Raw genomic sequence first — 21794 nt, forward strand, 5'->3', positions numbered from 1 at the left:
CCTTCATGCTTCAACCAGCATTTTAGAGGACATGCATCCATGCTGATGACAGGCTCTGCTCGGTAACAATCCAAAGCATTGCGGACTGATGCATGTTCATTTTCATCCTCTGAGTCAGATGCCACCAGCAGAAGGTTTTCTGGTGGTTCATGTTCTGTCATTTAGCACTGGAGTGCTGCTCTTTTAAAACTTCCGAAAGCATGCTCCACACCTGGTCCCTCTCAAATTTTGGAAGACACTTCAGATTCTTAAACCTTGAGTCGTGCTGTAGCTATCTTTAGAAATCTCACATTGGTACCTTCTTCGCGTTTTGTCAAATCTGCAGCGAAGGTGTTCTTAAAACGAACAACAGGTGCTGAGTCATCATCCAAGACTACTATAACATGAAATATATGGCAGAATGCGGGTAAAAAAGCTGGAGACATACAATTCTACCCCAAGGAGTTCAGTCACAAATTTAATTAACACATTATTTATTTAATAAACGTCATGGAAGCGTGTTCTCTGGAGTGGTGGCCGAAACATGAAGGGGCATATGAATGTTTAGCATATCTGGCACGTAAACACCTTGCAATGCTGGTGACAAAAGTCCCATGCAACCGCCTATTCTCACTTTCTGGTAACATAATAAATGAGAAGTGGGCAGCATTATCTCCCATAAATGGAAACAAACTTGTCTGTCTTAGCGATTGGCTGAACAAGAAGTAGGACTGAGTGGATTTGTAAGCTCTAAAGTTTTGCATTGTTTTGTTTTTGAGTGCAGTTATGTAACAAATAAAATCAACATTTGTAAGTTGCACTGTCATGATAAAGAGATTGTGCTACACTACTTGTATGAGGTGAATTGAAAAATACTATTTTTGTTTATCATTTTACAGTGCAGATATTTGTACTCAAAAACAATATAAAGTGAGCGGTGTACACTTTGTATTCTGTATTGTAATTGAAATCAAGATATTAGAAAATGTAGAAAAACATCCCAAAAAATATATTAAATATCAATTGTTATTCTATTAACAGTGCAATTAAAACTGATTAATTGTGATTAATTTTTTTAATCACAATTTTTGAGTTAATCATGTGAGTTAACTGCAGTTAATTGACAGCCCTAATTTTTATGTCTGATTTTGTAAGCAAGTAGTTTTTAAGTGAGGTGAAACTTGGGGTATGCAAGACAAATCAGACTCCTGAAAGGGTTACAGTAGTCTTGAAAGGTTGAGAGCCACTACCCTAGGGCACTATGACCATAGGAAGGAAAGTATCTTGTGCTACTGAATGACTATTACATCAACTGTTTGAACTAATTAGTGTAAGACCAGCATCAGCAGAGCTCAGGAGAAACTTTGCAAGAGTCCCAGGGTACTCTCTGGGGTTTTATGTTTGTTTTATAAGGCTTATTGTGTACAATTATAAACATAACCAATAGGAGTCAATGGCCACATTCCCCTTATTAGAGATTAAAGGGACATTTCAAGTTGGCAATCTAGTCAATTAAAAAAAAAGTTAGTTAAAAGCAATTCCAGATATTCCACCAGACATTTTTGCAGTTGTAATATCACACTGTGCTGCATTTAAAGTGTTTTTCTCTATCCCCTGTTACTGAGTGAAAAACTCATATAATGAGAAACTAATACACTAGATTGGGAACATAAAACTGGTCTACACTAACATGCAGTAAAAACATTTTTTCTTTAATCTCTTTGTTTTATAATAACCTGTGTGACAACCTTTCTGGTAACAATATGTGAAGTTCTCAGAAATGTGATATAAATTGATAGTAAAAATCTGTATATTCATATTTTTTTTTAAAGTTCATCACACAAATGCTATATAAACAAACCAAATCCATCTTCAGAGCAGCCTGCCCCAGCTTCAAGAAAACAAACCCTTCCCTCCTTCCAGCATTAAAACAGTCCAGTTTCTTTCTAAGATTCTCATCCACCCAATTACCTCATATGAGAGAGGCTCTCCAAGGTAGAGAATATCCATTCTGGAATTTAATCCAAAAAAATACCATGCTATTTTCGGGTTTTGTAAGGTCTTCCCCATAATAGCACCACTGGATTGGAACACACTGTAGCCACAGAATCCTCCAGAGTTGCTAAAAGAACTGTACACCCCCTCACATAATGTCTGGATCTTTAAGTCTGGATACCTCCCCTAGACAAAATGATAAGCATAGCAGCAGTGCAACACTGTCTTAGGACAATGGTTCTCAATCAAGGGTACATGTACCCCTGGGGGTATGCAGAGGTCTTCCAGGGGGTACATCAACTTATCTAAATATTGGCCTAGTTTAACAAAAGGTTACATAAAAAGCACTAGCGAAGTCAGCACAAACTAAAATTTCATACAGACAATGACTTGTTTATACTGCTCTATATACTATGCACTGAAATGTAAAAGTACAGTATTTATATTCCAATTAATGTATTTTATAATTATATGCTAAAAATGAGAAAGTAAGCAATTTTTCAGTAATAGTGTACTGTGTCACTTTTGTATTTTTATGACTGATTTTGTAAGCAAATAGTTTTTAAGTGAGGTATAACTTGGGGATATTCAAGACAAATCAGACTCCTAAAAGGGATTCAATAGTCTGGAAACCTTCACAGCCACTGTCTTAGGAGACTCCTTCCTCCAAGACCCTTCCTCCACAATAGCACACTCGCTCTTTGCATACTCCAGACATTTTCAGGCAGAGTTAGGGTGACCAGATCTCCCGATTTTAAGGGACAGTCCCGATTTTGGAGTCTTTTTCTTATATTGGTTCCTATTATCCCCCACGCCCTGTCCCTGTTTTTCGCACGTGCTGTCTGGTCACCCTAGGCAGAGTACAACTCTTCTTCCAGCACCAAGGCTCAGACCACAAAGGGACTTAGGTGTTGCAATGCTTAACTTTTAGGTGCCATGAAAATCACTGGAATCCACAAACTCTGTGTTAGGTGCCTAGGCTCCCTATACAATGCATGGAGAAAGATAGGGGCCTTGGAATGGGATCCACAAAGGCCTGCACACTAGGTAGGGAGCTGCTGAAACTGGCCAATCACAGTTTCTGACAAAAACGGTGTGTTCTAAACCCTGCCCTTCTCAAGTCCTGCTAAATTCAGGCTAGCAGGAGGCACCTATCTCTGTTTGCAACCCACAGGACCCTCTCCTCAAAACAGGTGCCTAAGCTGTTTCTCCACAGAATGGTGGCAAAATACACCAAACTCTACACAAGACATCAGGAGGGAGGAAGGCGGACTCCCTGTTAACCCAGGGGTTAGGAACTCCCCAGGATGGGGGAGACCCCCCCCTCATTCTATCCTCCCCCACCACATAAAGGATTTAAGTAGCTTTCAGGTGAGTGCTCTAACCCCTGGACTACAAAGTTACTCTTGTGAGCTTTGTGGTCCATTGCATATTTAATACACAGTGGAACAACTTCAGTAGGAGAGACTGTGAGACAGCTCATCAAAATATCCCATAATCCAGCAGTTAGGGCCCTCACCTGGGAAATCTCTCCTCCTTTTCAGGGGGAAGGAGGAAACTGAACCAGGGTCTACCATAACCAAACCACTGGGCTACAGGATAGGCCTCCTCTTCTCTTAGCCATTTTGAGTGGAGTTAGACATGCGCTGAGCATACTTATGGGATTAGGCCCCACAGGCGACATAGAAGGAAGAATACAAATATCCACCTTATCTGAATTGAGGATCGTGATGGGGCTCAGGTGTGACATTGGTGTCCAGAAATCAACCTGAGGCAGCAATGCACATGCCAAGAGGCAGAAACTTAGGTGCTTTGAGAAATTTTACAGCAAAAATGTAGGTGCTTAGTAAGATTAGGTGCCTACAAATTTAGGTAACAGTGAATGAGTGTGGTTTGTGGGTTGCAATAGCACCTAAATCTTCGTTTTAGGCATCTAAACTCCTTTGTGGACCTGGGCCCAACACACCTCCCAGTGCTCTATCAGTCAATCCTATCCCGACAAGTGCTAAGACCACCTCTAGATATGTTTCTAAACCTTTTCTATTGCCTTCTGGCAGCTCATGCTGACACACAATTGGCCTCAGATTGATAGACTATGTTATGCTCTTATGTTCTTAATCTTCAAGTGCATGGCGCACCATGGCTTCTTTCATTGTTATGACTGAGCAGCCAATGTAAGAATTGATTTCCAACCACTTAGGGAAAGTGGAGATGATACTAATCAAAGTATACATTGTGTCTTATAAAACTTGGGTCACTTTACCTTAATAATAATGGCACATTTGAAGATTATAACACTTATCTGCATCTAAAAACTACTCCTCAGCATCTGTGGACTGAATTAACTATTCTGTTTGCCATGTTTGATTGGACAGCTTTCTAAATTTTTGGAAAAGACTCTTATAGTCTTGGATAGGCACTTCTATATGTTTTCACAGCAAACTAAATATAGAAAGGACACTGTTGAAATTGTTCAGCAATGGAATATAGGATGCCAGAGTTGTAAGTTATGAAGAAAAATTAGCTGTATGAAGAAAAATAGCTATAGTTGGGATTAGAAATAGAGCTGGTAGCAATCCCTATTAAGAAAGTTGCCCAACACTCTGTTTTCCAGTTGCTTAGAACTTTGCCAAAGTTTAACCAACTGGCTGATCTATTTATTCTGTTTTAGGTGTCTGCCTCAGGCTGTATTGTTTTGTTTTGTTTAAATTTCAGACAAAATGTTTCAGCTGTTTCTGAAAACAATGTGTGTGGGGGCCGAGGGGGGGAGAATATCTTGGCCATGTTAAAAAATTCTGACAGTCTTTTCTGTGAAAAACTTTAGCACCCTGGAGCAAAGATATTAAATAAGATGGACAGAAGCTCTTAGTTATCAGAGATGTACCTTTCACTGTTCCCATGAAAATCTTCCCAAATTTGGCCAAGTTATAAGACTTTGATCATCACAATTTGCACATGGCCAGTAGAGACTTCTGAGATTTAGCAGCTGAATTCCCCAGTAATTCCATGTGCACTGGGCGTTATTCAGCCCAGTGAGCAGGACTTTCCATGCCATTGCAGCTCTGGGCTGCTGCAGGCCATGTAACCTCTATGTCTGGGAATGTGAACTGAGATCTAGGATACTGTCTCTCATGAGCTCTCAGTGATCCCATGCTGCGGCCAGGCAACATGGAGGAGAAAGTTGCCTGATTCAGATGCAGAGGGAACAAGAGTTAGACCCAGGGTACGGGGGAGGAGTATATGGGAGAAGGAGAGAGTGGGATAAGGAAGAGCCAGGCAAAGGGGACTGGAACTTGTTAGGCAAGGAGACTGGACCTGAGAGACAGTGAGTAGGGGGAAGGAAGTGAAGGAAGGAGGAGAATCAAATCTGATGAAGAGCCAGGTTGCGGGGCAGGAGAACTAGGACTAGCAGGGGAAGAAGACTGGAACAAGGAGCCAGGGAAGAGGGGGAAAGGGGAATGGGACACTGAGATTGGACAAGGAGCCAATGGGGATGTGGAATGTGGGCAGGGAGGGGTTAATAGAGGCCAGAGTAGGGGAGAAATAGATTGGATGTTGAGCTGGCTGAGGGACAGGACTGGGAAAGTCTAGGCAAGGAAACTGAGGACAAGGAGCAACTGAGCAAAGAGACAGGAACAGAGATAGGTGGGGAAACAGAGACTGAAACAGGATGTCCTGAGGGGCATGCTGGATATGGAAACTGGAGTCAGATGGCTCAAAAGGGACCACGCTTGGGAGAAATGGGTAGAAGAGTCTGTGTCCACCAGATCATACTCCACTTCAGGGCCTGGAATAGAACCCAAGATTCCTGTCTCTCACCATTCCTCTGCCATCTGCTAATATCTGTGAAATCCACTGATAAAGTGTCCCATACCATGCTAGTGCTGATCCATACTGAAGATGACAACCTACTACTGCTATCAGTTTCTCCATTAGTTCAAGTGACGGGTCTGTGTGGTGGATCTATAGATTCCAATCCTGCTGAACCATGTGGCTACCAATATGATGCCACTTAACATAATGACATAGAGTAGTTGGCCATGTGAAGGGGTCAGAAGCCCTACCGACCTCTGACATCCTTCTCAGGGGAATTCAGCCAACCCAATTAATCCCCTCGTTAACTGCTTAGGTGTATGACAGTGAGTTAAGTAAATAAGGAAGCTAATTAAGTAAAGGCTTATGACAGCTCAGTTAGAGGAAACCCATGAGAAGAAAGAAAGTTTTGGAGGAGGGGAGCTCCTAGAGAGCCTGAACTAAGTAGAAGCTGTACTTCTAGAGCGAGGGAGCCTGAACAAATCAGGAGAGAAATCTGATGAAGACATCACAACTTTGTGAGGCAGTTGCGTGAGATGGTTTGGGGAACCCCCGAAACTAACTTCACAGTCTATTCCCAACATCCTACAGTAGGTGTTTGGTCAAGAAGAAAAGACACCAGCTTTGCTGGTTTCCTTTGAATATCATCAAAAGGTGAGGAAGGGAAAACAAGAGAATAATTTTCTTATATGTTGAATTTGAAGTTTTATGATGTTGATTCAAATAGGGCATTTTAAAGCAGAAAACATTTGATTTGTTTTCAACATTTTTATCACAAAGTCATCTGAACACATTTGGTTCAAACTTTCCTAAAGAATCTGATTCAATACTGCATCACTCCAGTTTTACACCACTGTAACTTAATTTCACTGAAACCGGTGACATCAGCATAAAACAGAGTAATGCAGAGGTGAATCAGGCCATAAGACTGTTTGAACTTACATCTACTAAAACAGTCCCCTATTTTCCAGTGGTCAGAAAACAGTCAAGAGCATCATACTCTCCCCTCTCATGCCCTTTGCTGGACCAACCATGCCCTCTGCACTGATGATGCCACAAGAGGCATCTGACAATTACCCTAAAATGTACAAATCCTCAGCTCCTCCTTTAGGACAGTAGTGCATGTTGACTTTAGTGGGGGTTGATGACCTGGCCCTATAAATTCAGTTTATGGAACAATGGCATGAGTATAAACCCCTATTGTCACACGATTCCATTTGGATTCTTATGTCATCCACCTTCCAGTAGTGCATTAAGCAACAAGACCAATATCTCTGGTGTGGCTTACCACTCTCACACTACCTTTAAGGTCTTCTCTCATTAATTTGTCTGAGGCACTTCACTCAAAATATGAGTAAATCAGCAACTATGTATGATGCTTAGAATATTAGATTTAAGTTTTTTAGCAAAGTATACAAATGAATCCATTTTAATAAATCTATTTAAATCACAGGAAGAGGAATTCACACATTTGAAAACTGACGTAAAAACCGTACTAAGAAAAGGGAACACAAAAGGAAAATGTATTGTGATCTGATGGCCCTCTGACAAATAGCATAAGGCTGTTATAAGACTAAAAATACCTCTCCTAACATGTAACTTGCCATACCTTCTGCTCTTCAATAAGTTCATCTTTTCATCTGCCTGCCTGTCTTTCCCCTTACACAACAACTATTTATCTCTTGACATAATTTGCTAAGTATCCTTTGCAAGTTCCTCATCCTCTTTTTGTATCAAATGCAGTGTACAATTTGTTTCACAAGTTTCTTGCACTTAACACGTTTACAAATCCCACAAGATTACAAACTGGCATTAACAAAAACCATACCCCATGAAAATACATTCCTCAACCATCCATTTCACAGGTTCTATCAAAAGCATAATGGATATTAATACCACTTTAAATAAGGATTCTGCTTCTTATACAATTTTAAATTATAAATTTGATCAAGTGGCATGAAAAATTACACTTTCATCTCTGTTAAACTAAGAATCAGACAAGCTTCTCTTTCTTTAAATATTAAGATACTGTTTTTCTTCTTAAGAAATGCTGAGAGCTTTGCAGTGGTTTTTATCTTTTTCAAAATTACCCATTACCATCAAATTTTAAAAAGTATTCATTCAATCCTAATAAAAAGTGAGATCATTTGTTGTTAGTATTTAAAGACACTCCCCAAAATGTATCCCAGCCTTTAGCAACCTCCATCATATTTAAACAAACAGTAGTACTTCAATTCCAATCCACTAGTAGACATGGCACTATAGGGTATGTCTATACTATGAAATTAGGTCAAATTTATAGAAGTCGTTTTTTTAGGAAGCGATTTTATACAGTCGATTGTGTGTGTCCCCACTAAGTGCATTAAGTCGGTGGAGCGCGTCCACAGTACCGAGGCTAGTATCGACTTTCAGAGCATTGCACTGTGGGTAGCTATCCCACAGTTCCAGCAGTCTTCACCACCCATTGGAATTCTGGGTTGAGCTCCCAATGCCTGACGAGGCAAAAACATTGTTGCGGGTGGTTTTGGGTCCATGTTGTCAGTCGCCCCTCCCTCCATGAGAGCAATGGCGGACAATCATTTTGCACCTTTTTTCCGTGCAGACGCCATACCACAGCAAACGTGTAGCCCGCTCAGCTCAGCCACCAGTGTTGTGTCCTGAGTGCTGCTGACTGCAGATGGTGCAGTAGGGCTGCAAACCATCGTCATCGAACGACTGAATGACCGCTTCCGCTGCTGCTCTGCTCTCCTGCTCTGGCAACAGACGGTGCAGTAAGGCGGCAAACCATCATCATCGAATGACCAAACGAATGCTTCTGCTGCCACTCTGCTCTCCTGCTCTGACAGCAGACGGTGCAGTAGGGCTGCAAACCATCATCATCTAACGACCACTTCTGCAGACACCATAACATGGCAAGCATGGAGCCCACTTAGATCACCACGGCAGTTATAAGCACTGTAAACAGCTCGTGCATTATCCTGCAGTATATGCAGCACCAGAACCTGCAAAAGCAGGCGAGGAGGTGACGGCAGCGTGGTGACAAGAGTGATGAGGACATGGACACAGATTTCTTTCAAAGGACGGGCCCTGGCAATTTGGACATCATGGTGGAAATGGGGCAAGTTCATGCCATTGAACGCCAATTCTGGGCCCAGGAAACAAGCACAGACTGGTGGGACCATATAGTGTTGCAGGTCTGGGATGATCCCCAGTGGCTGCGAAACTTTTGCAGGTGTAAGGGGACTTTCATGGAACTTTGTGACTTGCTTTCCCCTGCCCTGAAGCGCAAGAATACCAGCCAGTACATAAACCAAAAGGGGTACTTTTCAATGGTGGTGCAAGCACTGGTGGATCACAAGGGACATGTCACCAACATCAATGTGGGATAGCTGGAAAAGGTACATGATGCTTGCCTCTTCAGGAACTCTGGTCTGTCTGAATGGCTGCAGCAAGGGACATATTTTCCAGTACAGAAGATAACCGTTGGGGATGTTGAAGTGCCTATAGTTATCTTTGGGGACCCAGCCTATCCCTTAATGCCATGGATCTTGAAGCCAAACACAGGCACCTTTACAATAGTCAGGAGCTGTTCAACTACAGGCTGAGCAAGTGTAGAATGGTGGAAGTTTAAACCTGTGCTGGTGCAGTTTACTGACTCAGTTAGACCTCAGCAAAACCAATATTCCCATTGTTATTACTGCTTGCTGTGTGCTCCACAATATCTGTGAGAGTAAGGGGGAGACATTTATGGCGGGGTGGGAGGTTGAGGCAAATCGCCTGGCCGCTGATACGCGCAGCCCGACACCAGGGCAGTTAGAAGCACAGCAGGGCGCACTGCGCATCAGAGAAGCTTTGAAAACCAGTTTCATTGTACGGGGAGACTTTGGCAAACCAGTAAAGTGCCTGAAACCACTATGGCTTGTTGCTAAAAGCAGCCAACTCAGCAGGCTGTAAATTGGCCATTCAGCAGTCTCAGTTTAACCAAGGCAGGAGGGGAGGGGGGTTTTTGGATGCCACAGAGAGGGCAGCTTGACCCCATGTCCTTCCTGATAAGAATTGTGTTGAAGTTGCTGATACATGCATCTTAGAAGAGCAGGATGTGCCCCAGGAATGTCTATTGGGGCCTCAAGGCTGCAAACTCTGGGAAAACCCACACCTGGTGTACTAATAAAGTTTGCAGATGATACAAAGCTGGGAGGTATTGCCAATTTAGAGAAGGACAGGGATATCATACAGGAGGATCTGGATGACCTTGTAAACTGGAGTAATAGTAATAGGATCAAATTTAATAGTGAGATGTGTAAGGTCATGCATTTAGGAATTAATAACAAAAATTTTAGTTATAAGCTGGGGACGCATCAATTAGAAGTAACGGAGGAGGAGAAGGACCTTGGAGTATTGGTGGATCATAGGATGACTATGAGCCACCAATGTGATATGGCTGTGAAAAAAGCTAATGCGGTCTTGGGATGCATCAGGAGAGGTATTTCTAGTAGGGATAAGGAGGTTTTAGTACCATTATACAAGGCACTGGTGAGACCTCACCTGGAATACTGTGTGCAGTTCTGGTCTCCCATGTTTAAGAAGGATGAATTCAAACTGGAACAGGTACAGAGAAGGGCTACTAGGATGTTCCGAGGAATGGAAAACTTGTCTTATGAAAGGAGACTCAAGGAGCTTGGCTTTTTTAGCCTAACTAAAAGAAGGTTGAGGGGAGATATGATTGCTCTTTATAAATATATCAGAGGGATAAATACCAGAGGGGGATTATTTAAGCTCAGTACCAATGTGGACACAAGAACAAATGGATATAAATGGCCACCAGGAAGTTTAGACTTGAAATTAGACGAAGGTTTCTAACCATCAGAGGAGCGAAGTTTTGGAATAGCCTTCCAAGGGAAGCAGTGGGGGCAAAAGATCTATCTGGCTTTAAGATTAAACTCGGTAAGTTTATGGAGGAGATGGTATGATGGGATAACATGGTTTTGGAAATTAAATATTCATGGTAAATAGACCCCATGGCCTGCGATGGGATATTAGATGGGTTGGGATCTGAGTTACCCAGGAAAGCATTTTCTGTAGTATCTGGCTGGTGAATCTTGCCCATATGCTCAGGGTTTAGCTGATCGCCATATTTGGGGTCGGGAAGGAATTTTCCTCCAGGGCAGATTGGAAGAGGCCCTGGAGGTTTTCCTCTGTAGCATAGGGCATGGGTCACTTGCTGGAGGATTCTCTGCTCCTTGAAGTCTTTAAACCACGATTTGAGGACTTCAGTAGCTCAGACATAGGTGAAAGGTTTTTCACAGGAGTGGGTGGGTAAAATTCTGTGGCCTGTGTTGTGCAGGAGGTCAGACTAGATGATCATGATGGTCCCTTCTGACCTTAGTATCTATGAATCTATCGTTAATCGATAATCAGAAGGAGCCTCTTGCTTGCCCATTGGAACTGCTTGCTTAACAAGTTTTCTTTAAGGGACATGTCATTCTATTACTAATGTATAAATAAAGGGGAAAAGTTTGAGGTGGTGGGACTCTTCAGGACTGGACTCTCCCTCTGGATGCATCTTGTGTTCCCCACTAGCAGACGGGCTGCCGCTGTGCCACTCAAGAGCCACACTCAGCTTTGATAATTATCAAAGGTTGGAGGTGTTTTACTAACCTGTTGCAGACGTGTGTATAAGTGCTTGAGACTAAGTAAAATTTAGCTTTAAGTGAAAGCACTCTTGTGTTGTCCTATTTGTGCCAGCCATCTATCGGTCGGATAGCCGTGTCTCCCCTGATTTATTTCCTGACACCACCTCGCACAGTGTAGAAGTTACCAAGAGATTTGGGTTGAAAGAGTCCCGGGTAACATCATGACTGGCCAGGCTATGGTATGAAAGTTCTGTTTGTTTCTCATTGATGAAAACCTGCCCCCATGGTTCACTCTACTTCCCTGTAAGCCAACCGCCCTCCCCTCCCCCCTTCGATCACCGCTTGCAAAGGCAATAAAGTCATTGTTGTTTCAAATTCATGCATTCTTTATTAATTGTCACACAAATAGGGGGATAACCGCCAAGGTAGACCGGGAGGGGTGGGGGAGGAGGGAAGAACAAAGCCACACTGCACTTCAAAACTTATTGAATGCCAGCCTTCCATTGCTTGGGCAGTCCTCTGGGGTGGAGTGGTTGGGTGCACGGAGCCCCCACACCCTGCATTCTTGGGCATCTAGGTGATGAGGCTATGGAACTTGGGGAGGAGGGAACTTGGTTAACAGGGGCTGCAGCGGCAGTCTGTGCTCCTGTTGCCTTTCCTGCACCTCAACCATATGCCGGAGCATATCAGTTTGATCCTCCAGTAGCCTCAGCATTGCTTCCTCCCTCCTCTCATCATGCTGCCGCCCCCACTCCTCTTGCTCCAGCCATCTATCCGCTCACGCGTCCCTCCTGTCCTCGCGTTCATTTTATGCTTTCCTGGACTCTGACATTGTCTGCCTCCACGCATTCTGCTGGGCTCTTTCAGTGCAGGAGGATTGCATGAGCTCAGAGAACATTTCATCTCGAGTGCATTTTTTTCGCCTTCTTATCTGCGCTAGCCTCTGGGACGGAGATGATAGGGGGAGCATTGAAATAATTGCAGCTGCAGGAGGGAAAAAAAGGAGAGTAGTATTTAAAAAGACACATTTTAGCGAACAATGGGTAGACTCTTTCACAGTGAACCAAGCTGTTAACGTTAGATAGCACATGTGCTTTCTTTACAAGGTTGCATTTTGCCTCTTATATTGAGGGCCTTCCAGTTTGGTGTGAGAGATCACACACGCAGGGCCGGGCAACAGACTTCAGCTTGCAGGCAGCTATGGTAAGCCACAGTCTTTTGGCTTCTTTAACCTTCATAACATGTGGGAATGGTTTCAAAGAGCAGCACCCTCATTTCCCATACCAAGCACCCATTGGGTTGGCCATTTAAAAGGAGGGGCTGCGGTTTTCAGGTTAACATGCAGCACAAACTCAACTAAACCCCCTCTCACACCCAATTCTCTGGAATGATTGCTTCACCCCTCCCCCGCACCGTGTGGCTAACAGCGGGGATGATTTCTTTTCAGCCACAGGCACACAGCCCAGCAGGAACGGCCACCTCTGAATGTCCCCTTAATAAAATTCCCCTATTTCAACCAGGTGACCATGAATGATATCACTCTCCTGAGGATAACACAGAGAGATAAAGAACAGATGTTGCTTGAATGCCAGCAAACACCGGGACCATACGCTGCTGTGCTTTCTTATGCAATGATTCCAGACTACATGCTACTGGCCTGGCATGGTAAACTGTCCTACCATGGAAGAGGCAATAAAGCTTCCCTCCCCAGAAACCTTTTGCAAAGGCTTTGGAAGTACCTCCAGGAGAGCTTCATGGAGATGTCCCTGGAGGATTTCCACTCCATCCCCAGACACGTTAACAGACTTTTTCAGTAGCTGTACTTGCCGCAAATGCATCCCAAGTCTTCAGGGCAAATTAATCATTAAACACGCTTGCTTTTAAATCATGTATTATATTTACAAAGGTACACTCACCAGAGGTGCCTTCTCCGCCTTCAAATTCCGGGAGCCCGGGCTGGGAGGGTATTGTCTCCAGGGTGATAAACAGTTCCTGGCTGTTGGGGAGAACGGTTTCTCCACTTGCCTGCTCTGCGCTATCTTCAACCTCCTCCTCCTCCTCATCTTCCTCGTCCCCAAAACCCACATCCCTGTTGCGTGAGGCTCCCCTGCAGGAGTCCGTGTACAGGTGTGGGGTAGTTGTAGGGGCACCCCCTAGAATTGCATGCAGCTCATCATAGAAGGGGCATGTCTGGGGGTCTGACCCGGAGTGGCTGTTTGCCTCTTTGGTAGGCTTGCCTGAGCTCCTTAAGTTTCACGCGGCACTGCTGCGAGTCCCTGTTATAGCCTCTGTCCTTCATGCCCTTGGAGATTTTTTCAAATTTTTTGGCATTTCGTCTTTTGGAACGGAGTTCTGATAGCACGGATTTATCTCCCCATACTGCGATCAGATCCAGTACCTCCCGTTCAGTCCATGCTGGAGCTCTTTTGCAATTCTGGGACTCCATGGTCATCTGTGCTGATGAGCTCTGCATGGTCACCTGTGCTGATCAGCTTGCCACACTGGCCAAACAGGAAATGAAATTCAAAAGTTTGCAGGGCTTTTCCTGTCTACCTGGCCAGTGCATCTGAGTTGAGAGTGCTGTCCCGAGCGGTCACAATGGAGCACTCTGGGATAGCTCCCGGAGGCCAATATGGTCGAATTGCATCCACATTACCCCCAAATTCGACCCGGTGATGTCGATTTTAGCGCTAATCCCCTCATCGGGGAGGAGTACAGAAATCCATTTAAGAGCCCTTTAAGAGCCCTTTAAGTCAACAAAAATGGCTTCGTTGTGTGGACGGGTACAGGGTTAAATCAATCTAATGCTGCTAAATTCAACCTAAACTCGTAGTGTAGACCAGGGCTATTAAACACTAATGGCCCAATCCTGTAATGAGCTCTGTTCAATCAGTGGTGCTCTGCACAGTCACAGGGATCCACCCAACGAGAGTAATTTGCAGGATCAGGACCTTTGTTTTAAAATACAGTAGCTACCTACAGGAGCACTCGTTAATTTAGGGTGTTGTTAATGTGATCTGAAGCCTTTCATCACTAATCTGCTAATCTGAACCTGAAATTCCTAAACAGTGACTAACAGTGGTTATAAATAACTGTCTTATGGCTATTTTATGGCCTATGATAATTTGGTGCTAACTAGCTCATTCCTAATGGGAAAACCTGTCAAAAATCACCACAAGCATTATGGTAGGCAGGCTCCGCAGAAAGACCAAGGACTGAATACACATAAAAATTTTAAATTACACTCTCATCCTTAAAGGTTGTCTATTCAAACAAGTTCAAGCTCATTGGTGGACCAACGTGGGAAGGCTTGCACTAATGTTGCAAGTTGAAGGGAAGACTTCACTTTCCAATACTTTCAGTCTTTGTACCTTTCGTAAGCACTGGATTCATTTTAAAATAAAAATCCACCACAATAAGCCAATATCACAGTTAGCCATCAGTGAAGATTGAAAAGCTGATGAATATTTAATGCTTAAATATCCTCTTTACGCAGCCTAAGAAAATTGCAATGAAAACTTTGAGCAAAGCATATTGCTAAAATGTTCTATTTGTATGTTCATCTCTGAATCCAAAGTTCTATGTAGATCATGCAGTTGTGGCCAGTACTCAAACTAGTTACAACCACAAAAATATTTTATTGTTTATTAGAAAATATTAAATACTTAGTCTCAATCCTTTCCATTAAGTTTATTGGGAAGAGAACTGATAGTGCATTTCAGTGTACCCGGTTTAATTTTAAAAGTGCTGGAACAGTCATCTGTGAAGACTTCAGATCCTAACAGCCATAGACTTCACATTTAGAATGCTGTATTTTATTTTTATCAGATAAAAAGATTAGAGAGTCGTGTAATACTCTTGTCCATATGACCAACTCATCATCCCATTAGAAACCCTGTGTAGCTGTACCAGAACTTTCATTTTCAAGATACAGGAGCTTTTGTCATAAACTGACATATCTTCTATAATGTGAATTTTCAATTTGATATAAAAATGATGGATATATCATACAATTCAGAAAGCATAGAGAACAGCAACCTGTCACTGAATTTAAAATTTGTGATAACCTGTTTGAAGTGCATCGCATTAAGACTGGTACTGTTTTTTATTACATCACATTTTAAAAGGAATACTACTGTGGGCAATGGGATATACTGATGTAGGGCTTCCTCCGTCTCTCCTGCTCAAGCTGTTCCACTGTAGCTAAATGAAAGAGTGATCAGAGTATGGGGACTAAACACAGGCTTGCCCAGCACCCAGATGGGTGCTCTAACCACTGGACTACAGAATCATTCTCACACACTGTCTCTTTTTGGCCCAATGGCTGTTCCACTGTAGATAAATACCTCATTAGTCACTGAGCCAGACAGAGAGAGAAAATGTGAGATGGATTCGCTAGTCCAGTGATTAGGACACTAATCTGGAATGAGGGTGACCCTAGGTCCAGTCCCCCTGCATCATAGTTCATCCATACTGAAACAGCTTTAGCAGGAGACACTGAGGGAGCCCCACATCAGAATATCCCATAGCTCAGTGGTTAGAGAACTCTGCTAGGTGACCAGATGTCCCGATTTTATACGGACAGTCCCGATTTTGGGGTCTTTTTCTTATATAGGCTCCTATTACCCCCCACCCCGTCCCGATTTTTCACATTTGCTGTCTGATCACCCTAAACTTTCCTGAGCGATGAGACCCCTGTTCACATCTTTTCTTCCCCTTTGGCAGAGAGGGGGGAACTTAACTTGGGTCTCCTGCATCTCAGATGAGTGCTCTAACCACTGGGCTAAAAGCTATAAGGTGGATGGCAGCACCGGCAACACCTCCTCCTGCAGCCATCTTGTATGGCGTGAGGCAGGTGCTTAACTCATTTTCACAAGAATCACCTTAGGAGCCTGATTCCCATTCATGGGTTGCTAAGCAGAGAGAGGGTGTTTCCCTGCAGCCCAGGCTCAAGCACCTATCTCAAACAGAAGGATGGGACTTAGGACACACCACTCTCACCACCATCTCCCATTGGCAAGTTTAAGCAGGTCCCTATCTGGCATGCTGGCTTTTGTGGATTGCATTCTAAGGTGCTTATCTCTCCCCATTTACTGTACAGGGAACCTAGGCACCTAACTCAGCTTTGTGGATCACAGTAGTATTCTTGTGATTTTCTTGGCATCTAAAAGTTAGGGGCCCAGGCCCTCAGCACTGCAGTGCCCAGGTTCCTTCCTGTAGCCCACCCTTTGTTGGCACCTCATTGAATGAATTGTTCATACTTCACAGACTAATAGTTACTAAACCCCAACCCCATGTAGTTGCACAAGTGCTTTTCTACTGAAGGAGAAAGTAGTTTATCTTTCTGCCCCCTCGCAGGCCTATTGCTTATTTAATTAATGTTTTGTCTATGCATTTAATAAACTGATTTGGTGTTAGGGCTTTTTTAAAGTTTAGGATAGTTTGTAACACTAGACTTTGTACAAATCCCAAACAAATTCAATAAAGATGCATTTTGAATGTGCTTAGTAAACTTTGAAATATGGTACTAAAAGAAATATTGTTTCAGTATATTAAGTACTGCACACGTGTATGTGCATAGTTTTTACTGCACGATGAAGGTTACTTTTACTATTCATCGAAAATATTTTTTTAAAGAGTCAATTTAATTGATTCAGGAATCTACATGTAAAACTGGCTTCACTGCTAGTCTCAAGAAGTCTAATTTAAATAGATATATTAAAATATTTGCCTCTCAAAATAAAAGGTCACATTGGTAGATGTCAATCAAGGATACAAAAAAAGAGAAGAAATGTGAATTATAATTTGCAGAGGATTACATTAACTAGATTTAAGTACATTCTGTTTTACTATAACAATACCCTCTGTTAAGGTTTGCAGGCCTCAGCACAAGTAGTTTGGGAATAGGAATGACAGCATAAACAAAACTTCAAAAAAGAGACAGATTTATGAGGGTGGAGTTCACTATTAGACAGTGGATTAGAACTACTCCATACCCTGGGGCTGAAAATGTTTGAAAGGGTGCAATAGTAAAGGCTGAGTAGACAGATTACAGCAAACTTTGTTTCATAGCCCTCTCCCTCAACAGACTATCCAGTTATTAAACTTTAGCTGTAGCATTCTCCCCTATGTACAAAAACTAAAGCGCTAGTGAGCACCCATACAAACCATTCAAAGAGAAGCAAACCACTGCATTGATTTTATTTGTAAAAGGCTAGTTGACTAAGATACACTGTTTTAGGCTTTAAAAATGAAATTCCTAAACATCTATTAAATACAGGGTTAATCAAAACAGAGAGGGTACTTTATTTTAAAGATTTGTTCACAGGACTCATTTCCCCTGTTAAAGATATTATTAATTTCTGAGTTTTAATCACTGACTCGTCAGCCCACCCTATAGAGACGAACACACTAGTGGAGCACACACAATACACTCAGCAATAAAACACAAAACAGCAAAGAAAGTGAAAGCTGCATTTGTTCAGCATGTTATTTTGCTCAGCCAACCATAATGCCATCTCCCACCACTTATTGTTTACTCTGTCAGAGGATTATTTAGAATTACCCTGCATTTGGCGATTTTTTTAAAGAGGCAAATTTAGATGGAAAGTGATTGCCACTTGATATTTGAAGTCGATTGGTTGTTTACAAGAGACTCATTTGACAGCAAGGATCTCTGATTTGAAAATAGTCAGATACGAATCAATCGCAGTTGTTTTTTTAACAATATAAGAAATGAACAAGACTCGAATCAAAGTTCACATGCATTGGTACTGTTTTTAAAGATTTTTGTTTACATGCTTGATTTAGTTCTTGTCGGTGAATTTATGAGTCCGTTTCTCTTGACAACTTATGTCAGTCACAATTTTTTTTTAAAGTCACACAGAAGTTAACTCTTCTGCTGCCTAAGAAATAACAGAAACGTATGTTTATCTCCAATTAAATAAAAGGCAAGGTTGTGTGACGATTAACAGCGAGGTCCCGATATAGCTATTGATACTTATCTAGAGGGTCGAAACGGGGTAGTAAACTGACAGAATTAGGTAAGGGGGTAAACGCTTGTTCCTATAAAGAAAGGGCTGTTTATAAATAAAATACCATTATATAGTAAATCAATTGTTAATTACGATTTCTGAAATTTGTTCTCTGTGATTAAAGCAAAAGGCTATATCCATGCCTGAACAGGATTTCTACATCTTAAAGGGCAGATGCAGCGTTTCTCCAAACAAAAATGTCTGTGAGCCCTACCTTGTGCCAGTGCTTGCAACATGTGGAGCTGAATCAACAGAAACGCCCACCATCCGCGACAGAAGAAGAAACAGAAGTTTAACTTTATCATCATCCGGTCTCTCCTGCTATTCCTTCGTGCAATAATTTCTCGATCCACCTTTCTTCCAACCATTATTTCTTCACGGATCCCCAGTCGATTCGACTGCCTGATGACAGTTTTGTCAGCTCTTTGGCCATTGATCACTCCACGCCCCGAGGCCGGGTTCTCTTTGGTGGGTTGAGGAGATCGCCCTTTGCCTTCATCCTGAAGTTTGGGGGGAACAGAAACCCCCGATTTACAAGAACGGAGGACTCGGTGATTTGTGCTCACTTTGCATGCAACCCGAAGGCAGCACGCCGTGTGCATGACTGTGTTATAATCGCCATCTAAATCAATGTATCTTGTGGAGGTATTGATTGCACCAAAACAACCAGGCAGAAATGTGAAACACATGTTTCTTTGCACCGTCGCATCCAATGCCTTCAACGCTGAGAGAGTAAATTTATTGGCGTTAGTATTCCAATAAATCTGGATCCTTCATCACATCGCTAGCAAAACCAGAGAGAAATTGATCCATCTAGAGAGCCACTAGCAGACAATTCAGAGAGCACCTTTCCCATACCGCAAAGATGACGGAAACTATTCCCACTTGTGATTTTTATGGAGCAGGTTAGTTTTCTGTATATGTCCCATTCCTCGTGAAACCCCTGCTACAGAAGTGTTAAATTCTTGTATAAGAAGAAAATAAACCTAAAACCAAGGGGAAATATCGCACTACTCCTTGCACTAAGGATTTATTTCAGACAATTTCAAGATCAGCCGTGCAGACAGAGTAGTCTCCAGATATCCCCCCAGTGCTCCACAATTATATTAATCCGATTTTCCTTTGGCTACAAATCTGTCATCAATATGAGGGTTTGAAGGGTCCTTGACCAGGTAAATTTAGCAGCCCTAGGCGTGATTCCAGTTAGATTTGAAGTCAGCTACAGGCCAGTGGGGGTGTCACTGGAACTCTCACACTCAGCCGGAGGTGGGGAAAACCTCAATTGATCAGATTTCCCTCCTAGCAGGAAGGTGCTGGTCTGTTTCTTGCAAGGGAACCGCAGTAAAAACCACCTCCAAAAACATGCAAAGCCTTTGCTTCTGCTTGGTTGTGGAAGCAACAAAGAAACCCTCTGCTGGGGCGTTTCAAGAAGGAGGAGGACGCAAAATCGCCTGAAACAAGCAGCAACAAGGTGAAATCCTTCCAGTCCCTTTGCTTATATGGACTCCTCCTACGTTCCTTGTTTGTTCAGCCCAGGGATCCTGGTTCTTCCTGTGTGTCTCTCCCTCACAGAGGCTGTAAACACAAGGGGGGAAGCTCTATCGCAGCAGCAGCAGCAATAAACCCCTACACAAAAAAAAAAAAAAGTAAACACTAAAGGTTTAACATTTAAACAAACAGTGGGAATTGCTCCCCTACCTCCTTAAAGAGAGTGGGGGAAAGTTGTTTTTTTTTAAGAGTTTTTTTCCTGCACAGATTTTGTCCTGATTCTTAAAATACAAACAGTAAAAAGCGAATCAGGACCAAAAGTAAAACAAATCACCAGGGAGGGAAACGGATCAAACAAAAATCCTGCCAGCTCCCTCCCTTGCCAGCCACAAGCCTGAGCCTGAACTTTCCTCACCTCTCGCTCTCTGTCACCTGGTAACAACCCTACCCCTCTCGCCCACACTCCACCCCCACTTTACACTGCGTCCGGACACTCCTCTCGCGTCCCCTACCTCAGCGCCTCCCTTCTCCCCAACCCCTCTGACTCAATCCGCATTCACCTCCCATCTCACCACCTCCCCTGCCCTCACTCAGCCCCCCCATTTCCTCCCTCATCCCCTGACCTACACCTAGGAGGGCTGGGTCTGTGTGGGGAAAACACCCCTCCCGGGGCCAAGCAAAGCGGGGGGGGGGGAGGCTGCCAGAGGCAGGCGGTGTGCGGGGGTTGGGTGTATTCACACAGGTTTGCGCGCCCGTTCTGTACAGGCGCGGCGGGGGGGAGGGGAGGGGGGAGGAGGAGGGAGGCCAGCTCCCCTCCCCTCACACACGAGCTGGCAACGAGCGCGGGACCTTCCAGCAGCCACAAGGAACGCTCGCCGTTCTGTTCCCTCCCCCGCGACCCTTCCCGAGGCACCGCCTCCAGCCAGGCGGCTGATTGGCCAGAAGACGCGTGGGGGAAGAGGAAAAAAGAGAGCTGGGGGGGGGGGCGCGTTCTTTAACGGCCGCGCGCGCTAGCCCGGCGGAACGTTGCCGCTGGTCCTCGCGCTCGCTGCGCCCCCTTTAGGCTTGCAAGCCAGCCTCTGCAGCCGAAAGGGTAGGCACGCCCAGCAAAGAATGAGTGAGACTGCTGGAGCCGCTGGCCAAGAATGTTTCTGTCTGTGCATCCCCTGCAGCTATTAATTTTTTGCGGCAACGAGCAAAAAGAGGGATTTGACGAAAACCAGGGAGCCTAGAGGTACAAATTAACACCCCCCCTTCTCTCTTTGTGTGGTGCTTCTCAGCGTGCAAGGGCTAGCAGCGCTGCAAAGTTATTGAGCTTTGTTTTATTTGATAGACCAGCAAATGTTTAAGCTAGGTTTGCTCCCAACTTTTTTTTTTTATACCTTGGAAAGATACCTATTGCGTTGGATTCACCAGGGGCACACAGTAAACTGTCACGTCAAATGTAAGAGGTTTTTGTATTATTAGGGGATGTAGGAAGCTTTGGCAAAGAAATGAGAGGCATTTAAATTAAGCCAGTTCTTTTTCCACGCTCCCCTGTTTTCTTGCATAGTAAAAAGGAAAGTCTCCCACGCTGCCTCACAAACTGGTGCATATCTACCAGCTCCACACCTCCTTGCTACATAGTATCCGACAGGTGCAATCTATCTGTAGCCCCTTCCTCTCGCTAATGTGTAACAGGTTAATTGATATCTAATAGCCACGTGTGCACGTTTTTCCCTATGCAGTAACTAATAGGTGATTATAACACCCCCAGTCAGTATCATGATAGCCAGTGCCCTGCACATTCTTTCCTTCTTCCACTTATTATCTAATAAATGCATTATATATCCCAGCTTTTCTCCAGGCTTTC

General features: G+C 43.5%; 1 protein-coding gene and 1 long non-coding RNA gene across 2 annotated transcripts in view; one reads left to right on the forward strand and one right to left on the reverse strand.

Annotated features, from left to right (window-relative positions):
* The window catches only part of SDK1 (sidekick cell adhesion molecule 1), a 687887-nt gene extending 667556 nt beyond the window's left edge, over positions 1-20331 (reverse strand). The window contains exons 1-2 of the mRNA XM_084641923.1: positions 20277-20331; positions 18669-20080 (exon numbers count right to left, since the gene is read on the reverse strand). Coding sequence (XP_084498049.1) covers positions 18669-19143 — 475 coding nt within the window. The 5' untranslated portion in view covers positions 19144-20080; positions 20277-20331. The remainder of the gene's footprint in view (positions 1-18668; positions 20081-20276) is intronic.
* A 711-nt stretch (positions 20332-21042) lies between these two features.
* LOC311527168 overlaps positions 21043-21794 on the forward strand; it is a 78037-nt gene continuing 77285 nt past the window's right edge. The window contains exon 1 of the long non-coding RNA XR_014713262.1: positions 21043-21176. This is a non-coding gene — a long non-coding RNA (uncharacterized lncRNA). The remainder of the gene's footprint in view (positions 21177-21794) is intronic.

The sequence above is a fragment of the Lepidochelys olivacea genome, assembly GCF_965140295.1.
Source record: "Lepidochelys olivacea isolate rLepOli2 genome assembly, chromosome: 10".
In the NCBI taxonomy this organism is placed as follows: domain Eukaryota; kingdom Metazoa; phylum Chordata; order Testudines; family Cheloniidae; genus Lepidochelys; species Lepidochelys olivacea.